Raw genomic sequence first — 20,561 nt, 5'->3', positions numbered from 1 at the left:
TACAGAGACTAGAAGAAAACACAAATTCAAACTCTCAACTCAGTGAGGTCCTAGAAAGAATGTGGGAGGCCCTAGAAAGAATGAGGGAGGTCCATGCACTTTGCTAAAGAATCCTCAGACCCAAGGAGATGACCATCTACCACCTCTTTAAAGGGCACTGGTCCTAGGATGATCCTGGGAAAGAGGGTGGCCGTGGTGCAGGCAAACTCCACTTTCTAAAGCACTCATTTTAAAATATAATTCCATCATGTCCTTTCTCTGCTCAAATCCCTCCAGTGGCCCTCTCTCTCCTTCCAGTGGTTGACACAGCCCTCCATGAAACTGGACTTGACCGGCGCATACTCCTCCTTTGCCCCTCCTGCCCTGCCACACGGGCCAACGTGCTATTCCTGGACCATAAGGGAAACGCTCCTGCCACAGCATCTTTGAACGTGCTGTTCCCTCTCACGCTCCTTCCCCCGCCGTCACATGACTCACTCCCTCAGTTCCTGACTACCTCTGTGGAGCCTTCCCAGCCACCACCCTGAAAACTACAGCCACCTCACCCTCCCAGCATTAACTCTCTTCCCCACTGCAGTTTTTTTCTCTTATTTATTGACATTATTATGTGACTTCTCTCCTAGGACAGAACTCCTTCCAAGGGCAAAACCAAGCTTTCAAACCTTTTGCTATATCTCCCAGGCCTACCAAATAGGTTCTCAAGACAGTAATTGCTGAAGGAATGATTCAGGGAAAGGATGCCTGAGTGACCCCCCCGGGCACGCCCCAGACCATGCGCTCACCTGTTCACAGATGGCTCCTGTCATGGTGACCGGGAAGGGCCTCACATTGCCGCGGCCCAGGTTTTCACGTTTCCTCTGGTTGCTGAAGAGCTTCAGCTCCCTCTTCTCCTCCTCGTCCAGGGAGTTGCAGTAGCGAACCTGGACAGACACAGAGGAAGGTTGCAGGGGTGGTGGTGGTGGTCATCTTTTGCTTCTGAGGATTCCTGAAGCCCTGGCCTCAGACTTTTTTCCTATTAAACACATGTGCATTAGGTTTCACTGTCCTGGTGGGCACTTGAATACCACCAGGCTTGGGGCTATTTAAGTGAGTGTCTATCAGAGATTGTTGACCATAAAAACAGCTTCCTAGAGGCTCGAAACTCTGGCGCACAAGTCTCAGGCAGGCCAGTGGTTGGTACCCGTTTCTCATGCTCCACTGCCCCTCTCTGCTCACCACACTGAGAGCCACGTCATTGGGAGAGCTTTGCTGCTAGTCAGCATCTGGGACTTCCTTCTTCTACAAAGTGATGTAGGTCTTCAAACTGATCATCATACTCTCACTCTCAGATGGTAAAGCATCTGCCTGCAATGCAGGAGACCTGGGTTCGATCCCTGGGTTGGGAAGATCCCCTGGAGAAGGCAATGGCACCCCACTCTAGTACTCCTGCCTGGAAAATCCCATGGACGGAGGAACCTTGTAGGCTACAGTCCATGGGGTCGCGAAGAGTCTGAGAGGACTGAGCAACTTCACTTTCACTCTCACCTCCATGGGCCCAAGGAAAGGATCCCTGACACCAAACGATGGCTCCAGGCCAATGAGCCAGAATTGTGGTCAACACGCTCATGGCGTCTGTTTCCCAAAATGAGATGGGAACCAAGGCGCTCCCATCTGACTGAGAATTTGGTTCAGAGCTCTCTGTGTTCTCTCAGGAAGTACTTGCGCGTTTCTCTGTGTGGGAGGGAGACGGCTGCTCACCAGGCTTTGGTTAACAACTCGCATAAGAGATTTTCCTCTCATTCAAAACAGAAACTCACAAAAATTAAGGGAGGGACATTAAAGATATTCAAATCTGCTATTTCCCATTCTCTCTTTTATTTATGCACACCTTGGGAATTTTGCTATAATCTTGAACTACTGTTTACTTAATACTGTTTTAAAAACTAACTCATTTCTTTTTTTACTTGAATACATTTACTTGAAAAGAAAGTATATTATGACTATAAATAGAAAAGAAATATCACTTGTGAAAAAATAGGGCAGTCATAAAACTAAATACAGAGTAAAAACAAAACCATACTGCTGGCTTCTAGCTGGTTACTTTTGCTTGTAGGAGATTCTAAAATGGAGGTTCTCAATGCTGTTACTTAAAAATGGAGATTAGTAGGAGTTGGAGAGGTGTGAGACACCTGCCCACCCAAACTAAAATTTCCCCATGATCACTCAGCCACAAAGAATGAAATACAGTTAAAAAAGGGAGAGAGTCTCTCATTATGCGGTTCAGTATTATTTACTGCCGTGTCCTTCTACCTCCCAAAGCCATGGATTTAGACATCCTCGGACACATGGATCTAATCCCACCCTCTGCCTTACTTCAGAATAATCTGGACATCAGGAACGTTAACTGAATTGCCTGGATGATTTGTCCTACAGACGGTCAAAGGGCAACCTTTGAACTAGGGCTAGTTTGAAGACCACTGCAGCTGTATACATCAAAACTGTCTAAAGTATATGAAAAAGGGCATGATCAAATATTTACTTTAGAATCACCCTTTGTCTTTTAAAAGGCCATGTCGAATGGACAAATCTGTCCATTGGGTCACATGTAAGCAATTTTCACCAGTAGGAAGAAAAAATTTGAAGGGTCTATTTTCATGAAATCAGTCAACCGTAAACAGAAATAACAATGAAAAAACAGAGAGGAGCAGATAGGAGCAGACCACTTTCCTCTCTCAAGTGGAAAAAAAAAATAAGTGAAAAAAAGTCTTCATGTGGAGAATGTACTGCCATAATCTGAATAACCCAGAGAATATGATTACACCACTGACAATTTATGGACATGCTTTGAAACATAGGCACACCCCTCCTGCTTGTAAAAACTGGCATTTTCACTTTCAAATTAGTTACCTGGGCATCCGGTTACAATGCTTGCTTTCCTCTTTAAAGGAGAAAGCATTATTTAAATCTGTTTCATGAAGTCTGAAATAAACAACAGGAAGGGGAATTCTGACTCCCTTTTTAGGGAGTCGCTTCAGTTTTTAAGCTTTTGCTCTGCTTATTCAAATTAATTTTTGAGGCTCCTGGTTTATTCCTTTTATTCAAATGTGGGAAGACAAAGACTAAAAAACCACACACTTATTTCCTCAGGGACTGAGCTTGTGGGTGGGGGCAGCTGGTAAAAAGTCGGGTCCAGCTCTCTAAAGGAGTTTTAAATTTCTCCTTTTACCTTGAAATTATGGCTTTCTTTAAAACATAATTAGAGTTAAGTAGACAATTGGATTCCATAGGATCACTACTTTTAAAAACCAGATACTTGAACATTAATTTCTAATTTGCAAACCTAAACCTCCCAAGCATGATGACCTTTTAAAAACACATACACACATTTCCTTTTAGGATCAATTTGACTTCAAAGATGATAAATGCCTGCTTAGAGCACCCTTGTCTGGGTTCAGAAAAAAAGACAATCTGCAAGTCATACTTTCAGGAGTATAAAGGATAACCTTGGCAAGCTGGATTGGAAATAACAAAAACACAGATGTTCACAGCTGCAAATCTGGACACGTAACTTCTACAGCAGTGTAACATGGAAAACCTACACACTCATTTACTAAGAAAAGGTGCTGAAAATCTAAGATAGTCACAAAGTTTGTGCTGGGCTTGAACTGCCCAGGGAATCTCATTCATCTAACATGCCCAGGAAACTGGCATCGCATACTCTTCCACTAAGTAAACCTGGACCTAACTTTTACAGGTTAGTGCTCTCTTCCCTCAGTTGTTAGTACAGTGCCAGGCACAGAGGCAAATCAACTCCACAATAAGATTCTGCTTTTCAGTAACCCTCTCCAGAAGGCGTCTGACAGTTTCTTTTACCTCTAATCAAGGAAACTAAAACCTAAAATAAATTGCCCGAGTGTTTCCTTGGGGATCTCACTGACTGCAGCATTCTGATGACGAAAAAGTTAACAATTCGCTGAAAATTCTAAGAAAAGGCTTCTGAAGGCCCCTCTAGGCCCTTACCTCATTGTCATGCGGTGGCAGCTGGTGTAATAGTTGCTTGATTCGAAGTTTCTCTCCAGGACTGTTGACATAGGGGACTTTCTCTTCTGGGAGACAGCTGTAGTACTGGTGAACCTGAGGGGTGGGAAAGCACATGGGTAACTCACCCATTCCTCAAACCACCTGCCCATCCCCACATCCTGGGGAGACGGTTCCCACAGCAAGACTCCATCTGCTTCCCACTGTCTCCACCCTTCGTGAAACTCCACAGCTTAGGAGTTTCTCGTTGCAAGCAGACATTTATCCTTGAAGAAAGAGTCCCGCGAATCTCCCATGTCTTGGGGCTTTTCCTGTAAGGGAGAAACAAAGCCGGCAAACTTTCCTAGAAAAAGAGATTTAGGCAAACACGCTGCTGACCCCAGGGGCCAGGGCTTTCTCAGCAGGCTCCCCTGAGAGCTGACTTTACCATTTTCTCTGTGTGTCTCCGGCATGTAACCTGCCCTCCCAGCCAAAAGGATGTGTCGGTGCCTGTCTTGGCGCTGGAGTCTTTGGCACTTGGAGGACTCTTGGGTCCCTCAGCCTCCACCTACACTAAAAGCCCTCTAGGTTTTCAGCTTTTCCTGAGGACAGGCCAGAAGATCAGGTCTGTTAAAAAGTCACTGAACTTGGGATACAGAACGGGGAATTAAAGATCATTATCAACATGTTTTGTTTTGTTTTTTTGTTACATGTTAGAATGCTCCTGTTTACAGCTGTTAGGACATATTCTTTCAGTCTCTGAGGCTCATTCAACCCTAACAATGACTTGGGAAAGCCCTAAACATCTAATTTTGCCTGAGAAAAGAAAACAGACATTCTACCATCTAGTTGCATGCAAGCTAGGAGAAAAAATTGGCCAAAACAGAAGGTATGCTTTATATAGGAGAGATTAAAAAAAAAAAAAATCCCACAAGCTCAGATGATATCATGGAAAATACTTTTCAACTATTTCTAAGCATTATGACCAGCTCTTGTGAAACAAGGCATTCATTCAACAAAACGGAGAAGACAGAAGGCACAGGGCCCTAAATTCACTGTATTCGTTACGCTCCTCAACCATGGTCACATTCCCTGGAGTTTAGGGAGACTTGGATATGACTATATGTTTTGGGAATGCTGGGGTGAAGAGTTGCGAAAGCGCTCTCTACTTTGATCTCCAGAAATGAAATCATAAGTGTTAGAAGAGAGAGGGAGAAGGCTTTATGATGACAAAGTCTTAAACAAAATGTGAAAGTCATTCTTATTTTTGTAACAAATGATCGTAACCATTCACCATCATGTGCATATCATCCTCTTCATCAAATCCCAAAGGCAAACATAAACAGAGTTCTTGTCCTAGACTAGCTGACTTTTGGAACCCAGGGCCTTGCAACCCCTCCCTATAGACACTGGTAGGGAGCCAGGGCCTGGAATTCAGGTTTTGAAGGCAGCCCACATTTACCAGCACTCTCTCTGAGAAGACATATGAGCCCAGATCATGAGACAGTTTGGGATTAGAAGCTGGCAATGAGCCCATCACAGACTGGCACAGCACTGTGTGCGCAGAAGAACTGCAGTCCGCATGCTCACCTGTAGGGGCGACAGATAAGGAAGCAGCTGCAGTATCCTGGGGAATGGGTTTTGCCTCCCAGGTCAAAAAATGACGGGTGGAAAGGCCTTGTGGCATCATTTTGTCATTCTCACAACTCCCATGATAGTTAACAGAACATTGGGGGTAAATGCTAATATAACATGAATCACTGCATGGATGAGCAACAAAGTCCTACTGGATAGCACAGGGAAATACATCCTGCGATAAACTGTCATCAAAAAGAATATGCAAAGAATGTATACAAACGTACAACTGAAGGCAGACCAGTTTTACACAATACCATACATCAACTATACTTCAATAAAAAATTTTTTAACGCATATACTGTGGATGCATAATCATGAAGAGTCTAATGTGAGCTCCACTGACCTTCCTGGCAATCATCCCTTATCACTCACACAGCCCTGTCTCCACTGCCCAGAGCCGTCATCTTCTGAACTGGTGCCTTGAACAAGCCCTGTCCACTTCTGTCCAAGGCTGACCCAGGCTGGAGTCTTCCCTGTATCTTCTGCAGCCATGGCCATGTAGATCTGAACCCCGTAGCCCTGGCTCTGTCCTGACCCATCCCCGTGTTTCTAAGAAGGTTAAAACCTCTCAATCCTTATCACACGATTGTGGCAATTAAATGGGAGTGGAGGCAAAGTATTTAGCCAGCAATAACAATAAATAATAAGAATACACAGCAGTAAGTGTATTGTCCAGCCTGGTATGCTTCAAATGGGACCATCCAGATTTTCATGGCTTCCCTTCCATTTTAAGAGGTAGGCAACACCGCTAGCTTGCAGAGTGAGACGAAACCCGTCAAGTTCCCACTGTAATGGGTCTAAGAAGGAAGGTTGTGAGGAATAAAATGCTATTGAAGCTAGTTTGGTTTCAGGGGGAAGAAAGGTAACTTATTAAAAAGATGTAGTGTTTTCTCAAAACCCCATGAGGAAATGGAAACTTCCAATGGAAAGTGACTGGAAAAGGATTTCCCATCTCTCTAAGGCTGGTGTTCTTTGCTCTATTCTTTCCTCTCAGCAGATTCCCACACAACTGGGAGTTGACACAACCTCAGCTCAGGAGTCCACCCTAGACTGACAAGCCTTGCTCAATTCCAGCTCCTTATGGAAGGCTCTTGGGTGAGGACCACACCGGCAGGCTGGATTGGAGACGTTTCAGGCTATTTTAAGTGCTGCGTGCATGCTGAGTCGCCTCAGCCGTGTCCGACTCTTTGTGACTCCATGGCTCCTCTGTCCATGGAATTCTCCAGGAAAGAATACTGGAGTGGGTTCCCATGCCTGCCTCCAGGGGATCTTCCTGACCCAGGGACTGAGCCTGCGTCTCACGTTTTCTCCATTTGCAGGCCGGTTCTTTACCTACTGGAGCGCCACCTACTGGAGGATAAAAGAGTCCCAACACATGATTGGGCTAAGAGGGAGGAAGCGATGGAGAGCTCTAGAGAGATTTAGGTGGTAAATAAATACTTTAGTCCTCCTAGGTCCACCCTAAAGACTGAATTCTTAAGTCTGCAGAGGCAGTGACTCTTTTGGAACATCCTTCCTGGCTGGACATCTTGTGTTGCCTTTTATAATTTAAGTCTACTGATCACCACCACTGAAAATGTATCTTTTCTACCAGTATTCCAGTAATTCCTTGGATACAAAGTGTTCTAAAATAATTTCTCTCAAGGCTAGCAATAATTTGGTGGATGACTTCAAATAATAGTTGAGGGAAGACTTAAAAGCTTCAACTCTTTGCCACCCCCTCTACCCCACGGACTGTAGCCCACCAGGCTCCTCTGACAAAAATAAAAGAGCTTATCTAGTAAGATGCTCCATTATTAAACCAAAGCAGCTAATATTAACTCACAACCTACCAAATCACTCCCATATTACATGGTAGGTAATCTGGCTTGCTCTGAGGGAGGAGAGTGAGTCGGTGCTTTACCACTTTCAAGGCTCTTCAAAGCCTGTTCAAGTCCAGGAGGAAAAATAATCACTTTGTGCTGCCTTCTGTGTCTCTTCCTGGTGTTTAGGAGCTGGACTCTGCAAGCTCTTCACTGAGTAAAGGGAAATAGCAGACAGATGGGAAGGAGGGAGGAATGGCTTCCTTTCCCCATCTGTCTCTGGCTGAACATGGAAATGCTGCATGCATGGAAATGCTCTGGCATCTTCCATAATAAAACTACTGTATAGCTCAAAACAAACACCAATCATACCAATGGGAAGGGGAAAATATTTAATATACTTTCTGGCACTACAAAAATTAAATTTGGCACCACCACTGAAAACCCTGCAGATTGCTCATTTTAGCCCAAACATGTTTCTCTTGTTAATTTTTGTAAATAATCAAATCCAATAGAATTTTGTCAATGATGATCACTACCAAACCATTATCTGACAGGTTGATGATGTGATTTTTCCTCCTGTGTATACTAAGTGTATTTCTCCAAAAGCAGCTCTGTGGCATGTGCTTGGGACTTCACTCCGGTTACAGATTCTCAGGTAGAGGTGCCCTATGACTGTGAGCTGGGTGTAACCATACGAGGTACATTTCCTCCAAACAAAAGCACGCTGAACACAATACACGAAATAGCTGAAGGCCTTTATTTAAACATGTTACTCTCAACAGTGAGGTTTGGCAATAACTTCAGTCTGTGTCAAGACGGATTGTCAGAGCTTTAGTCGGTGTGTGCAAATAAAGTCGACGAAGCAAGACCTCGCCCAATTGGGAAGACTGGGTTTTTCAGAGGGAACTGCACATTTGATAGCATTTCTGCTGGAGTAGAGATGGAAGCCAAAAAGTCAGTGACTACTCATTGGAGAGAAAAGTGCTTTACACAGGAACAGTGGTTCTCAAATTGTAGCTTCCACCACAACCACATGGAAGGCTTGTTAAAATACATCTCTCTAATCCAGAGGACCTGGGGGTTGGGGGTGACCATTTGCATTTCTAACCACCTCTCTGGGGATGCCCCTGCTATTGGTTCAGGGAGCCTATTTTAAGAATTTTAGAGTTACTTATGTGTTTTCCTTCAACAGCCAACCCATGAGATTACCAGATATCCCAGCAGACCCAGAGGAGGCAAATGAAGTTATATGCTCTCCCTTAATTTCGTAGGTGTCTCCCTCTCTATAGTACTTAAAAAGGAGTTCACCAGCTCTGGCAAGAATGAGAAATTCTAAACGCAAGGTGCTCAGAGTTGGAGGTGGTACATTTTCCATATCAAAAGCATCCCTTTTTCTTTGAGTGAGATCCCAACAAGAAGTCAGAATCTGGGGGTTGATTTGAAAATCAATTGTCCTTCACTGTCTCAATAAAGGAAAGGATCAAACAATGTATTTTTTTTAACTGACTGGCTCTTATGCCCCAAAGGGTTTTTATATTTTCTATTTCCACATCCATTTTATATTCTTCCTTGATTAGAATACCATTATTTTACTTATAGCATCAATATACTCAACTCAGAAAAACAATTCTATACCTCTGGAGGAATAACATGCGGCCATGTGAACAAATTCTGGCCCATGACATGTGAAGATGTGACTTCTGGGAGAGCTCTTCTAAAGGAGGTAAAGTAGTTGACAAAGGCCCCTTTTGCCCATTTCCCCTTCTTCTGATTTTCTGGCTGGAACGTGCAAATGATGGCTGGGGGCTCAGCAGCCACCTTGCACCATGAGGCAACTTTAAGAGTGAAAGTTTCTCAGTACACCACAGAGCCATCATACACCATCACTGGGTTGCCTATTACTGAACTTCTCCAACCAATGACAGAAATAAACTAGATCTTTATTTAGATTTCAGTTACTTGGAAGTGAGTGTAATTCCCAAATGATACAGCAACAATTCTCAAGTGTTTGCATACACATACTACAGAATCATTTGAGGTTCTTATTGAACATTATTCCCATTTTTATCCTTCTGGATCTCACAAAGAACCCAGAATTCTGCATTCTTTTTTTAAAGTTAATTTATTTTTTATTGAAGGATAATTGCTTTACAGAATTTTGCTGTTTTCTGTCAAACCTCAATATAAATCAGCCATAGGTATACATATATCCCCTCCCTTTTGAAACTTAATAAAAATCTCATACCCAACATGGAGAAACATTGCTTTAAGGGGAAAGCAAATGTGACTTTAAAGGTAAAAATTCACAGAGTGTAATCACCAATGTGTGTTGACACATTTGGAAGGTTTTATAAAAGCCCATCTTAACCCAGAGACTGGAAGACTGGGCCTTTATTTCACATTCTCTCTCTCTCACACTTTGAGAAGCTTGGAACCCTGGTTAATCTGCCTCAATCCAGGAAGGCAATATCAACCATATGCCTGAGATCTCAGAGGCAGGTGCCACAGAGAAGGGAGAGAGGCAGTATGAACACGGTGGTTTTTATGAAAAGTGCACACGAGTTCCCAAATGGGGACCCGGAGAATAATCAGATAGTACTACAGCTATGAGCATGGGGCGATGGGCTGCTTCTGAGGGCCCGTTTGTTCATTCGGTATCTCCCTTGCCAGAATTTCATTACCCAAGCAATAGGAGAGAAGTGTTGTTAAGTGGCGTCAAAGAGGTAAAATCGTACCAAGTTCGGCTCCTTGCCTTTTCTCCTGGAGATGCACATTATAATTTTAATTGGTTTACTCAGGAAGCAATTCAGGAAATAACAGTCTAAAACCTAATGCCTAAACAATGTATGCATCAGGCTTAAGCTCCCATAGGATTAGGATCAAAAAAAATCAAGGGAAAAAAAAAGCTCATTTGAGGTGTTTGCAAAGAAAAAGATTTCAAAGGCCCCCGCTTTTGTTTTGTTCACACCTGATACCTGATTCAATAGCAAATCATATCCGATTTATGTTCAAAACATACCCCAAATCCAGTCGCTGTCCCCCACCCCTTCACAACCAGCCCTACCTCGACTGAGTGCTCACAAGAATCACTGCCACGGCTGCTTGTGCACCTGGCTTTCACCTTTGTGCCCTTGTAGGTGATTACTCGGTAAGAACAACCTCATCTGAATATACACCAGGTCCCATTGCTATTCTTCTCAAAACCCTTCGTGACTTCCTATCCCGCTCTGATTCAAAGCTACAGTCCTCACTACAGGCTCACGATCTTGCCTCCTGAAGAGGTGGCTGATCCCTTCCCTTGATACATCCTTCCTGTTCAGTCCTGCTCACAATGGCCTCCGTGTTACCCTTCTCACCTCATGGCCTCTGCACTAGCCATTCTCTGCTAGGAACATTCTTCCTCTAGATATTTACAAGACGCTTGTCCTCGCTTCTTCCTGTCTTTGCTCAAAAGTCACCTTATAAGTGAGGTCTTCCCTGACCCAATGAACCAGGACCCCTACCTCTTACTCTTTAGACCAGTGCTTCTCACCTGGGCCTTACACTGACCCTCCAGGGATATCTGGCAATGTCTGAATGTTGTCACAACTGGTGTGTGTGAGTGCGCACGTGTATATTTGTGTGTGTGTGCTATTTACATATAGTGAGTCAAGGCCAGGGAAGCCATTAAACCTCCTACAGTGCATAGTGTGGTTTCCAAAGTAAAGAATGATCTGGATCAAAATGTCACTAGTGTTGAAAATGATAAACCTTTACCCTGCTTCCCCCCAGAGAAATTTACCAGCTGCTGATACATAATCTGTTCACTAGCTCTCTCTTCCCTCTAGAATGTGAATGTCTGGGGGTTTTGTTCACTCTCAGAAGAAGGTGTTGCACACAGTAGGTGCTCAACAAATGTTTGGAGAATCAATGCATGCTGTGTTCAGATCTCATCTCTTTGCCTTTCTGGTTTATCTGTGGATGGGGCATGCAGCAACAGGATACACAGGTGAGGCTTCAGGATGAATCAGAGCACTTACCTTTTCACCAAACGTAACTGATGGCAACACGCTAAGAGAAGGCTCACTAAAATGACTTGTCGACGTACTACTTCTTTAAGAGGAGGGGACAAAAGCAACACCCCTTTTATTTGAAGCCAGAGAATTTCTTTTAAGTTGAGTCAACTCCGGTCAAAGAAACTGAAGACAATAATCACGTTACAATCGAGGCAGGTACTGTGATTCAGAATCAGGTGAGCTGCTCTGAGGCTATGCCTGTCTGCTCTCACACGCTCGCTCTCTATCCAACCCTTTCAGTTAACAAAAATTTTATTTAGAATATTAAACTTCAGTGTTTAGTTAGAAAATACTTTCCATTTAGTTTGGAGTGTTATCTGACAGTTATTTATTTTATCCTGTCTTAAAGAAGAGGTGTCAGAAATGGAAGAACTTGGAGTTTTAATACTCTCCCTTGAAGCTGCAATTACATCAAGACCCCCTTTTCCCCAGCACACAGGCTCTCTGCAGTGTGTCCACACATTTGCATACACGCCCTAGGCAAAATTTCCAAACAGCTGCTTAGTTTTTTTGGATAACAGTTTTAATACTGCCTTGAGACACGCTCTACACATCCGTATGTATAAAACGGCAGTGGAGGTGTTTCCTAGAGTGGCTGGGTGTCTGGACTCTGGAGTCACGCTCTTTGGGTCTGAAAAATGTTTTGAACACTTTTCATCGCTGCATAATTAAGCAATTAAAAAAAATCTCTTATAGACTCAATGTCTCTCTCTGTGAAATGGGAACAATCATATTTACTCTGAAACTGCTGTGAGGCTCAAATGATGAACAGGCACACAATACTTTAGTGAGTTCGCTATACTATGCTCTGCAGATACACTGTTTTACAGATTGAAGGCTTGTGGCAATCCTGTGACAAGCAAGTCCAGTGGTGCCATTTCTGCAATAGGCTTCTCTCACTCTGTGTCAATATGCTGGTAATTCTCCCAATATTTCAAACTTTTTCACTGTAATAATACTAGTTATAACAATCTGTGAGCAGTGATATTTTTTTCCCAAGAAAGCAAATTGAAGATTTACTAAGTGATAGTATGCTCTTGGGGGAGATGTGATGTGACTGTAATTGTTTGGGGACACCATGAAATGTGCCCATTTGTCAAACTTAATAAATACTGCATGTGTTCTGACTGTTCTACTAAACAATGATTCCCCCTTCTCTTTCTGCTTGTGGTCCCTATTTCCTGAAACACAACAATAATAATATCAACATTAGCCCAGTTAATAATCCAACAATGGCCTCTAAGTGTTCAAGTGAAAGAAACAGTTGCGCATCGCTCACCTTAAATCAAAAGCCAGAAATAACTAAGCTTTGTGCAAAAGGTATGTTGAAAGCTGAGACAGCCTGACAGCTAAGCCTCTTGCTTCAAATAGTTAGGGAAATTGTGAATGTGAAGAAGTTCTTGAAGGAAATTAAAAGTGCTGCTCCAGTGAACACACAAGTGATAAGAAAGCAAAACAGAGTTATTGCTGATATGTCGGAAGTGTCAGTGGTCTGGACAGAAAATCAAACCAGCCACAAGATTCCCTTAAGCCGAAACCTAATCTAGATTGAGGCCCTAACTCTCTTCTAGTCTATGAAGGCTGAGAGGTGAGAAAGCTGCAGAAGAAAAATTTGAAGCTTTGGTTCATGAGGTTTCAGGAAAGAAGCCTTTTCCATAAATAAAAGTACAAGGTGCTACAGCAAGTTATACAGAAGATCTGCCTAGGATAATGCATGAATATGACTGCACTAAACACCAGATTTTCAGTGTAGACACAACAGCCATATACTGGAAGAAGATGCCATCAAGGACTTTCATAGCTGGAGAGGAGAAGTCAATACCTGGACTCAAAGCTTCAAAGGACAGGCTGACTCTCTTGTAAAGGGTTAAAGCAGCTGGTGACCTGCACTGAAGCCAGTGTTCATTCACCATTCTAAAACCCCAGGGCCCTTAAGTTACACTGAGTCTACTCTGTGCTCTGTAAAGGGGACAAGAAAGCCTAGACGACAGCACATCTGTTTACAACACGACTTACTGAATATTTTAAGCCACCGTTGGGACCTACTGTTCAGGAAAAAAAAAGATTCCTTTTGAAGTATTACTGATCACTGGCAGTGCAGCTGGTCACCCCAGAGCTCTGATGGAGCTGTTCATCTTGTTTTCATGCCTGCTAGCACAGCATGCATTCTGCAGCCCATAGATCAAGGAGTCATTTTGACTTTCAGCTCTTACTATTTAAGGAAAATAATTCTTAAGGGTATAGCTGCCAACAAAAGTGATTCCTCTGATGGATCTGGGCAAAGTCCACTGAAAACTTCTGGAAAGGATTCTTTATACACCAGTAAGAACATCCATGATTCATGAGGACACAAAATATCAACATTCACAGGAGTTTGGAAGAAGAATCAACCTAGACAGCCTATTCAAAAGCAGAGACATTACTTTGCCAACAAAGGTCTGTCTAGTCAAGGCTGTGGTTTTTCCAGTAGTCATGTATGGATGTGAGAGTTGGACTATAAGGAAAGCTGAGCGCCAAAGAATTGATGCTTTTGAACTGTGGTGTTGGAGAAGACTCTTGAAACTCCCTTGGACTGCAAGGAGATCCAACCAGTCCATCCTAAAGGAAATCAGTCCTGAATACTCATTGGAAGGACTGATGCTGAAGCTGAAGCTCCAATACTTTGGCCACCTGATGGAAAGAACTGACTCATTGAAAAAGACCCTGATGCTGAGAAAGACTGAAGGCACAAGGAGGAGGAGATGACAGAGGAGGAGATGGTTGGATGGCATCACCGAATGAATGGACATGAGTTTGAGCAAGCTTTGGGAGTTGGTGATGGACAGGGAATCCTGGTGTGCTGCAGTTCATGGGGTCGCAAAGAGTCAGACATGACTGCGCGACTGAACTGAACTGAATTCCAACCCTCATGGATGACTTTGAGGGGTTCAAGACTTCAGAGGGGAAATAACTGCAGATGTGGTAGGTAGAGCAAGAGAACTAGACCCGGAAGTGGAGTCTGAAGATGTGACCGAGTCGCTGCAATCTCAGAATAAAACTTTACCAGATAAACCCTTGCTTCTTATAGATGAGCAAAGAAAGTAGCTTTTTGAGCTACAACCTACCCCTCTGAAAATGCTACAGACTGTTGAAAGGACAACAAAGGATTTAGAATATTACATCAACTTAGTTGATAAAACCCTGGTGGGTTTTGAGAAGAATGACTCCAGTTTGGAAAGGAGTTCTACTGTGGGGAAAATGCCATCAAATAGCATTGTCTGTTATAGAGAAATCATTTGTGAAAGGAAGAGTCAACCCATGCTTCATAGCTGTTTCATTTTAAGAAATTGCCCCAGCCACCTCACTGTCAACAGCCACCAACCCAATCAGTCAGCAGCCATAAAATCAAGGCAAGACCCTCCACCAGCAAAAAGACGACAACTTGCTGAAAGCTCAGATGATGGTTAGCATTTTTAAGCACTAAAGTGTTTTGTAAGTAAGGTATGAACATTTTTAGACATAATGCTGTCGCACAATTAATAGTATAAATACAATTTTTACATGTGCCGAGAAACCACAAAGTTAGTGACTTTATTCCAACACTTGCTTTCCTGTGGTGGTTTGGAGCTGAAACCGCAAATCTCTGAGGTAGGCCAGTCATGCAGGTAGCCAAAAGCCAGGCACACAATGAAGGCTCTATACGTCTTAGTTTTGAGGCAATCTAGTCCATAAGTCATAAATGTCTGTATTATGGACGAAACTGTGCTTTCCCCCTCTCTGTTCACAGGCTGAAACCATAAGCCCCCACGTAACTGTGTCTGGAGAAAGAGCCTTTCAGGAGGTAGAGACACTCGGAGCACCCATGCACAGAGAAAAGGCCCTGGGAAGACAGAGCAGGAAGGTGGCCAAATGCAAGCCAAGAGAAGTCTCATCAGAAACTATCCCTGCTAACACCTTGATCTTGGACATCCAGCATCCCAAACTGTGAAGAAATACATGTTTGTTGTTTAAGGCACCCAGTTTGCGGTACTCTGTTAAGGCAGCATGAGCAGACTAATGGTCTACTACATGCAAGGAACTTTGAGGGATTTGTATGGAAAGGACACACATACAAATAAGAAACTACTCCTGGCTGAAGGAGGTTATGTTTTGTTGAAGTGTGTAAGACAGATGTGTCCCAGGCGGCACTAGTGGTAAAGAATACGCCTGCCAATGCAGGAAATGCAAGGGAGATGGGTTCAATCCCTGACTTGGAAAGATCCCCTGTAGCACAAAATGAAAACTTATTCCAGCATTTTTTTCCTGAAAAGTTCCATGGACAGAGAAGCCTTTCAGGCTACGGTTCATGGGGTCACAAAGAGTTGGATGTGACTGAATACATGCAACGCACACACATCAGACAAATAGGCAAATGACTTTAAGGCAAAGTTAAAGTAACACAAAAGCTATTAGAGGCAGAGAAAAACACTGCAGAGGTAAAAACGGCAACAACAATAAATCCATCCCAAATCTGTAGCATTTGTCCATTTTCATGATATAAATAATTGCGCTGGGAGTGGTTCCAGGCTGTGATGTCACTGGATGAGGGACTGCGAAGAGACACACGGTAGCATAAAACGGCACAGTATTCCCACCACACAGATGTAATACATGAAATCACCTCAAGAGCACAGATAACAGTAAAATATGGGAAACCTCATCATGAAGTGATGCAGTTTGAGTATTTATTATCTTTGTTTTTAATATCGTACAATTTAAGTTTACACAATTAAGTTTGAAGAAGGGCTGAATGGCTTACAAAATTTCTGAAAACAGATCAGTTGCAACTTGTGATACTGCCAAGAGCCCAGTTCCAGTACATCACTGCTGGAAACTTGTACGTCTGCTTCTTTGGCAAATTCTCTTTAGAAAAAAAAAAAGGAAAAGGAAAAGAACAGTAGAGAGTTGTGAACATAATTAGTCCATTCCCTCCCCCATTCTTAATAAGTACAGATTCACAATGTCATGGAGAACCATTTTGAAAAAAGTTTAGAGAATAGCAACAGAAGATTTCTTAAGATTAAACTCAACTTTTAAACTGTAGAAAGCAACGCATGACACATGCTATAATTTCAAGAAAATCCGTTCTCATGTAGACTTCCTTTCACAGGACACTGTTGGACACCCATTTTATTTATTTATTTTTAACTTTATTTATTTTAATTGGAGGCTAATTACTTTACAATATTGTATTGGTTTTGCTGTACATCAACATGAATCCGCCACGGGTGTACACGTGTTCCCCATCCTGAACCCCCCTCCCTTCTCCCCCCACACCATCCCTCTGGGTCATCCCAGTGCACCAGCCCCAAGCATCCTGTATCCTGCATCGAACCTGAACTGGCGATTCATTTCTGATATGATATTATACATGTTTCAATGCCATTCTCCCAAATCATCCCACCCTCTCCCTCTCCCACAGACTCCAAAAGACTGTTCTATACATCTGTGTCTCTTTTGCTGTCTCGTATACAGGGTTATCGTTACCGTCTTTCTAAATTCCATATATACGCGTTAGTATCTGTGTTGGTGGACACCCATTTAAAAATACAGGTGACCTCTGTTTGGAATCAGTTCACTGAAGGCAGTTTCATTTCTTCACATTAAAATAATAAGGTTGTGAACCCACAGAGAAGTATGAAAACTAAGGAGCTCATTTATACATTATGAAGTAGGTATTTCTGACTGCCAAGGCTACTGTTAGCCTGAGTTACGCTGCTTGCCTCATTAAGTTTCAAATGTATCATGGATATGACTGCAAGGATATAGTCTTCCCTGTTCTGAGAAACCGAAAGATCACTGAATGTAGCATATTAGCCTGCAGGTTCAAGGTTACATATGTCCATAAAACTCTAAATGTCCTGTATTACCCCACTTTAGAGGAACAGGCAGGAAGGAAGGTTTGGTTAGCATGAGCTAGATTATGCCACAGTAATAAACAACATCAAAATATTATTGGTTTTGCACCAATGCTATCAAGTTCATTTTTAATTAAGAAATTAAATTTCTTTCTTATTGTGGTAAAACATATAAGATTTGCTATTTTAACCATTTTAAAATTTACAATTCAGTGGCATTAATTACATTCACTGTGTTGTATGTCATCTATTTCCAAAACTATGTACTATGTAGGAGTATGCACTACGTTGCACCATGATCTACTTCCAAAACTTCTCATCACAGCAAATGGAAACTCTCCACCTATTAAGCAATAACTCTCCATTTCTCCCTCCTTCCAGCCCCTGGTAACCTTTGATCGTCTTCCTATCTCTATGAATTCACTTAGTCTAGATATTTCACCCAAGTTGAATCATACAATATTTTTGTGTCTGGTTTATTTCATTTAGGTTCATTCATGTGGTAGCATCTATCAGAACTTCACGACATTCTATGGCTAAATAATACTCAAACTGTTTGCCCCTCTGAAGGAAACGATATATCAACAAAATGGAAAGACAATCTTGGGATGGGAGAAAGTATTTGCAGATGATGTGACTGGCAGGGGTTAATATCCAAAAGAAACTGCCTATACAACTCTAAAAAGTAACCCAAACAAAAAAGGGGCAGTAGACATAAACAGACACTTTTCCAAAGACGACATACAGATGGGCAACAGGTACACGAAAAGATGGTCAACATCACTAATTATTATAGAAATGCAAATCATAACTACAATTAGGTATCAACTCACATTGGTCAGAATGGTCATCATCAAAGTCTACAACAGTAAACGCTGGAGAGGATGTGGAGACAAGGGAATCTTCCTACACTACTGGTGAGAATGTAAATTGGTGTGGCTGCTATGGAGAACAGTATAGAGGTTCCTTTAACAAACTAAAAGTAGAGCTATCATAGGATCCAGCATTAAATATTGTCACTTGCAGCGAAGAGGATAGACCTAAAGGATATTATACTTAGTGAAGTCAGAGAAAGACAGATACTATGTGGCATCACACATGTGGAGTCTAAAAAATAACACAAACGAATTTATAAACAAAACAGACTCACACACACAGAAAACAAACAAACTATGGTTACCAACAGGGAGAGAGAAAGGAAGAGGGACATAAGGATGAAATAAAAATTTAAGTTTAGCAGATACAAATTATCATGTATAAAATTGATAAGCAATGAGGGTTTACTGTGTCACATAGGGAGTTATACTATCTTTTAATAACCTACAATGGAATATAATCTGAAAAAATATAAAACTGAATCACTTTGTTGTATACTAGAAACTGACACTATATTGTAAATTAACTATACTTCAATTAAAAAATTTTTTTGTCTATTTGCACCTGTCATTCCACAGTCTGGGAATGACTGTGAAAGCATCATGAGTCCTGATTTGGGGGTCACAAACAAATTTTGAGAGTGAGGCAAATCTGTAAAAACTGACTCCATGAGTAATGAGGACTGACTAGATTACGAGACTATGAGCTCTCTGACCTGCTCATGAAAAAGGGGATGAACCAGGATTTAAATTCAGGTCTGGTTTCAAAGCTCATTTTCTTTCCACTTCACTCCGCTGTCTCCCTAAACCACTCACGGGATTACAGTCTGCCCTGAGCAGTTGCTGACTCCATACCCAGTGCGGTCACAGTTCATTCTTCAAGCCTGTGGTTCCTGTTAAAACCTGGAATAATAAACAGACTAGAGAGGCTCCTTCATCATGAAAGCCACAGGAACCAGGTGGAATTCCAAAGATGATAGAAATCATCAGTGTTACTAGGTAATGTGTCTGCTTTGAATATTATGTGCATAATGTTACGCAGTAAAGGTCACGGGAAATGACTCAGGCTTGACAAACTTTTCTTTGAGATCTATGCAAGAGAAGATAATATGTCCACATCTGTCCCCAACAAAGGCCTGGTGTTCTTGTAAGTGAGCGCTCTGATTCCTCAAAGTAAATTTTAAAATTTATTTTATTTTAAAATTTCATGTATTTATTCATGGCGTGGTAAAATGCACATAACACAAAATTTACCACGTTAACCATTTTTAAGTGGCATTAAGTACATTTTGGGGCAACCATCACCACCATCTGTTTCTTGAATCTTTTCACCTTCCCAAACCAAACCTCTGTACCCATTAAGCACTAACTCCCCATCCCCTGTCCCAAACTGCTGGTAACTCTCGTTCTCCTTTCTGTTTCCATGCATTTGACTAGAGTTGAGAGTCACGTTTATTACATGTTCTTCTGCAGGAATACTCGGATACTACGGTGAAAGTCAGTGGGGAAAAAGTGAGTCAGACAATGCATCTACACTTACATTTAAGTCCTTTCATAAGCAATTTTCCTTCTGTTTTTAATAAAAAAGTAAAGGGTACAGGGGAACCTTTGACCTCAGTCATTAGAATCCATAACAAATGAGAATATCGTAGCTGCGTGTCCACTGAGAAGGCCCATGAAATAAATCACTACTGGTATCCAGGGGAGTAATTTGTCCTGAATTTTTAGCCTTAGGGCATTAACTCCATATTTTATAGATCACAGAATTCCCATCACATAGCACCTCTTCCTAGCATATGACAGAGTCTTCTGAATGCTCTTCGAGTGGCATGAGAACATTGGAGCAATCAAAGTTAGTTAATAATTGCAAGAGAAGAGAACTCAGTATCAACTAGGCTGAGACCCAAATAAGCAGTTCCAACAGGCACTCTTCAGCATTCTGACATCCCCAATGTGTAGTCTAAAACATGTTCATCCACATGCTATCTTAGTCTCTTCCCCCCAAATCAGATATTGAGTAGCCTATGACAGTGCCCAGTTGTAAAAGCCACCTTTAGTCTTGAACTTCTGTTATGATTATCTCCTTTCCCTCTGCTACCTACAGCATTTATTTAAAAAATCTTTTTATTAGAGTATAGTTGATTCATAAAATTGTGTTAGAAATGAAAAAACAACCCATGGATTGGGAGAAAATACTTGCAAATGATGTGACCGACAAGGGATTAGTCTCCAAAAATTACAAACAGCTCATGAGGCTTAACATCATCAAAACAAACAATCTAATCAAAAAATGAGCAGAACACCTAAACAGACATT

At 42.1% G+C, this 20,561-nt stretch overlaps 1 protein-coding gene across 3 annotated transcripts in view; it reads right to left on the bottom strand.

Moving 5' to 3' along the window:
- PRICKLE2 (prickle planar cell polarity protein 2) overlaps nucleotides 1–20,561 on the bottom strand; it is a 352,315-nt gene that overhangs the window by 58,815 nt on the left and 272,939 nt on the right. For all 3 annotated transcript variants that reach the window (XM_018038277.1, XM_018038278.1, XM_018038279.1), the window contains 2 exons: nucleotides 4,000–4,113; nucleotides 783–920 (listed from right to left, as the gene is read on the bottom strand). In XM_018038277.1, the coding sequence (XP_017893766.1) occupies nucleotides 783–920; nucleotides 4,000–4,113 (252 nt within the window). The remainder of the gene's footprint in view (nucleotides 1–782; nucleotides 921–3,999; nucleotides 4,114–20,561) is intronic.

Source organism: Capra hircus, chromosome 22 (genome assembly GCF_001704415.2).
Source record: "Capra hircus breed San Clemente chromosome 22, ASM170441v1, whole genome shotgun sequence".
Classification (NCBI taxonomy): domain Eukaryota; kingdom Metazoa; phylum Chordata; class Mammalia; order Artiodactyla; family Bovidae; genus Capra; species Capra hircus.
Note: the sequence above shows the minus strand (reverse complement) of the source record. Positions and strands in the feature narration are given on the sequence as shown.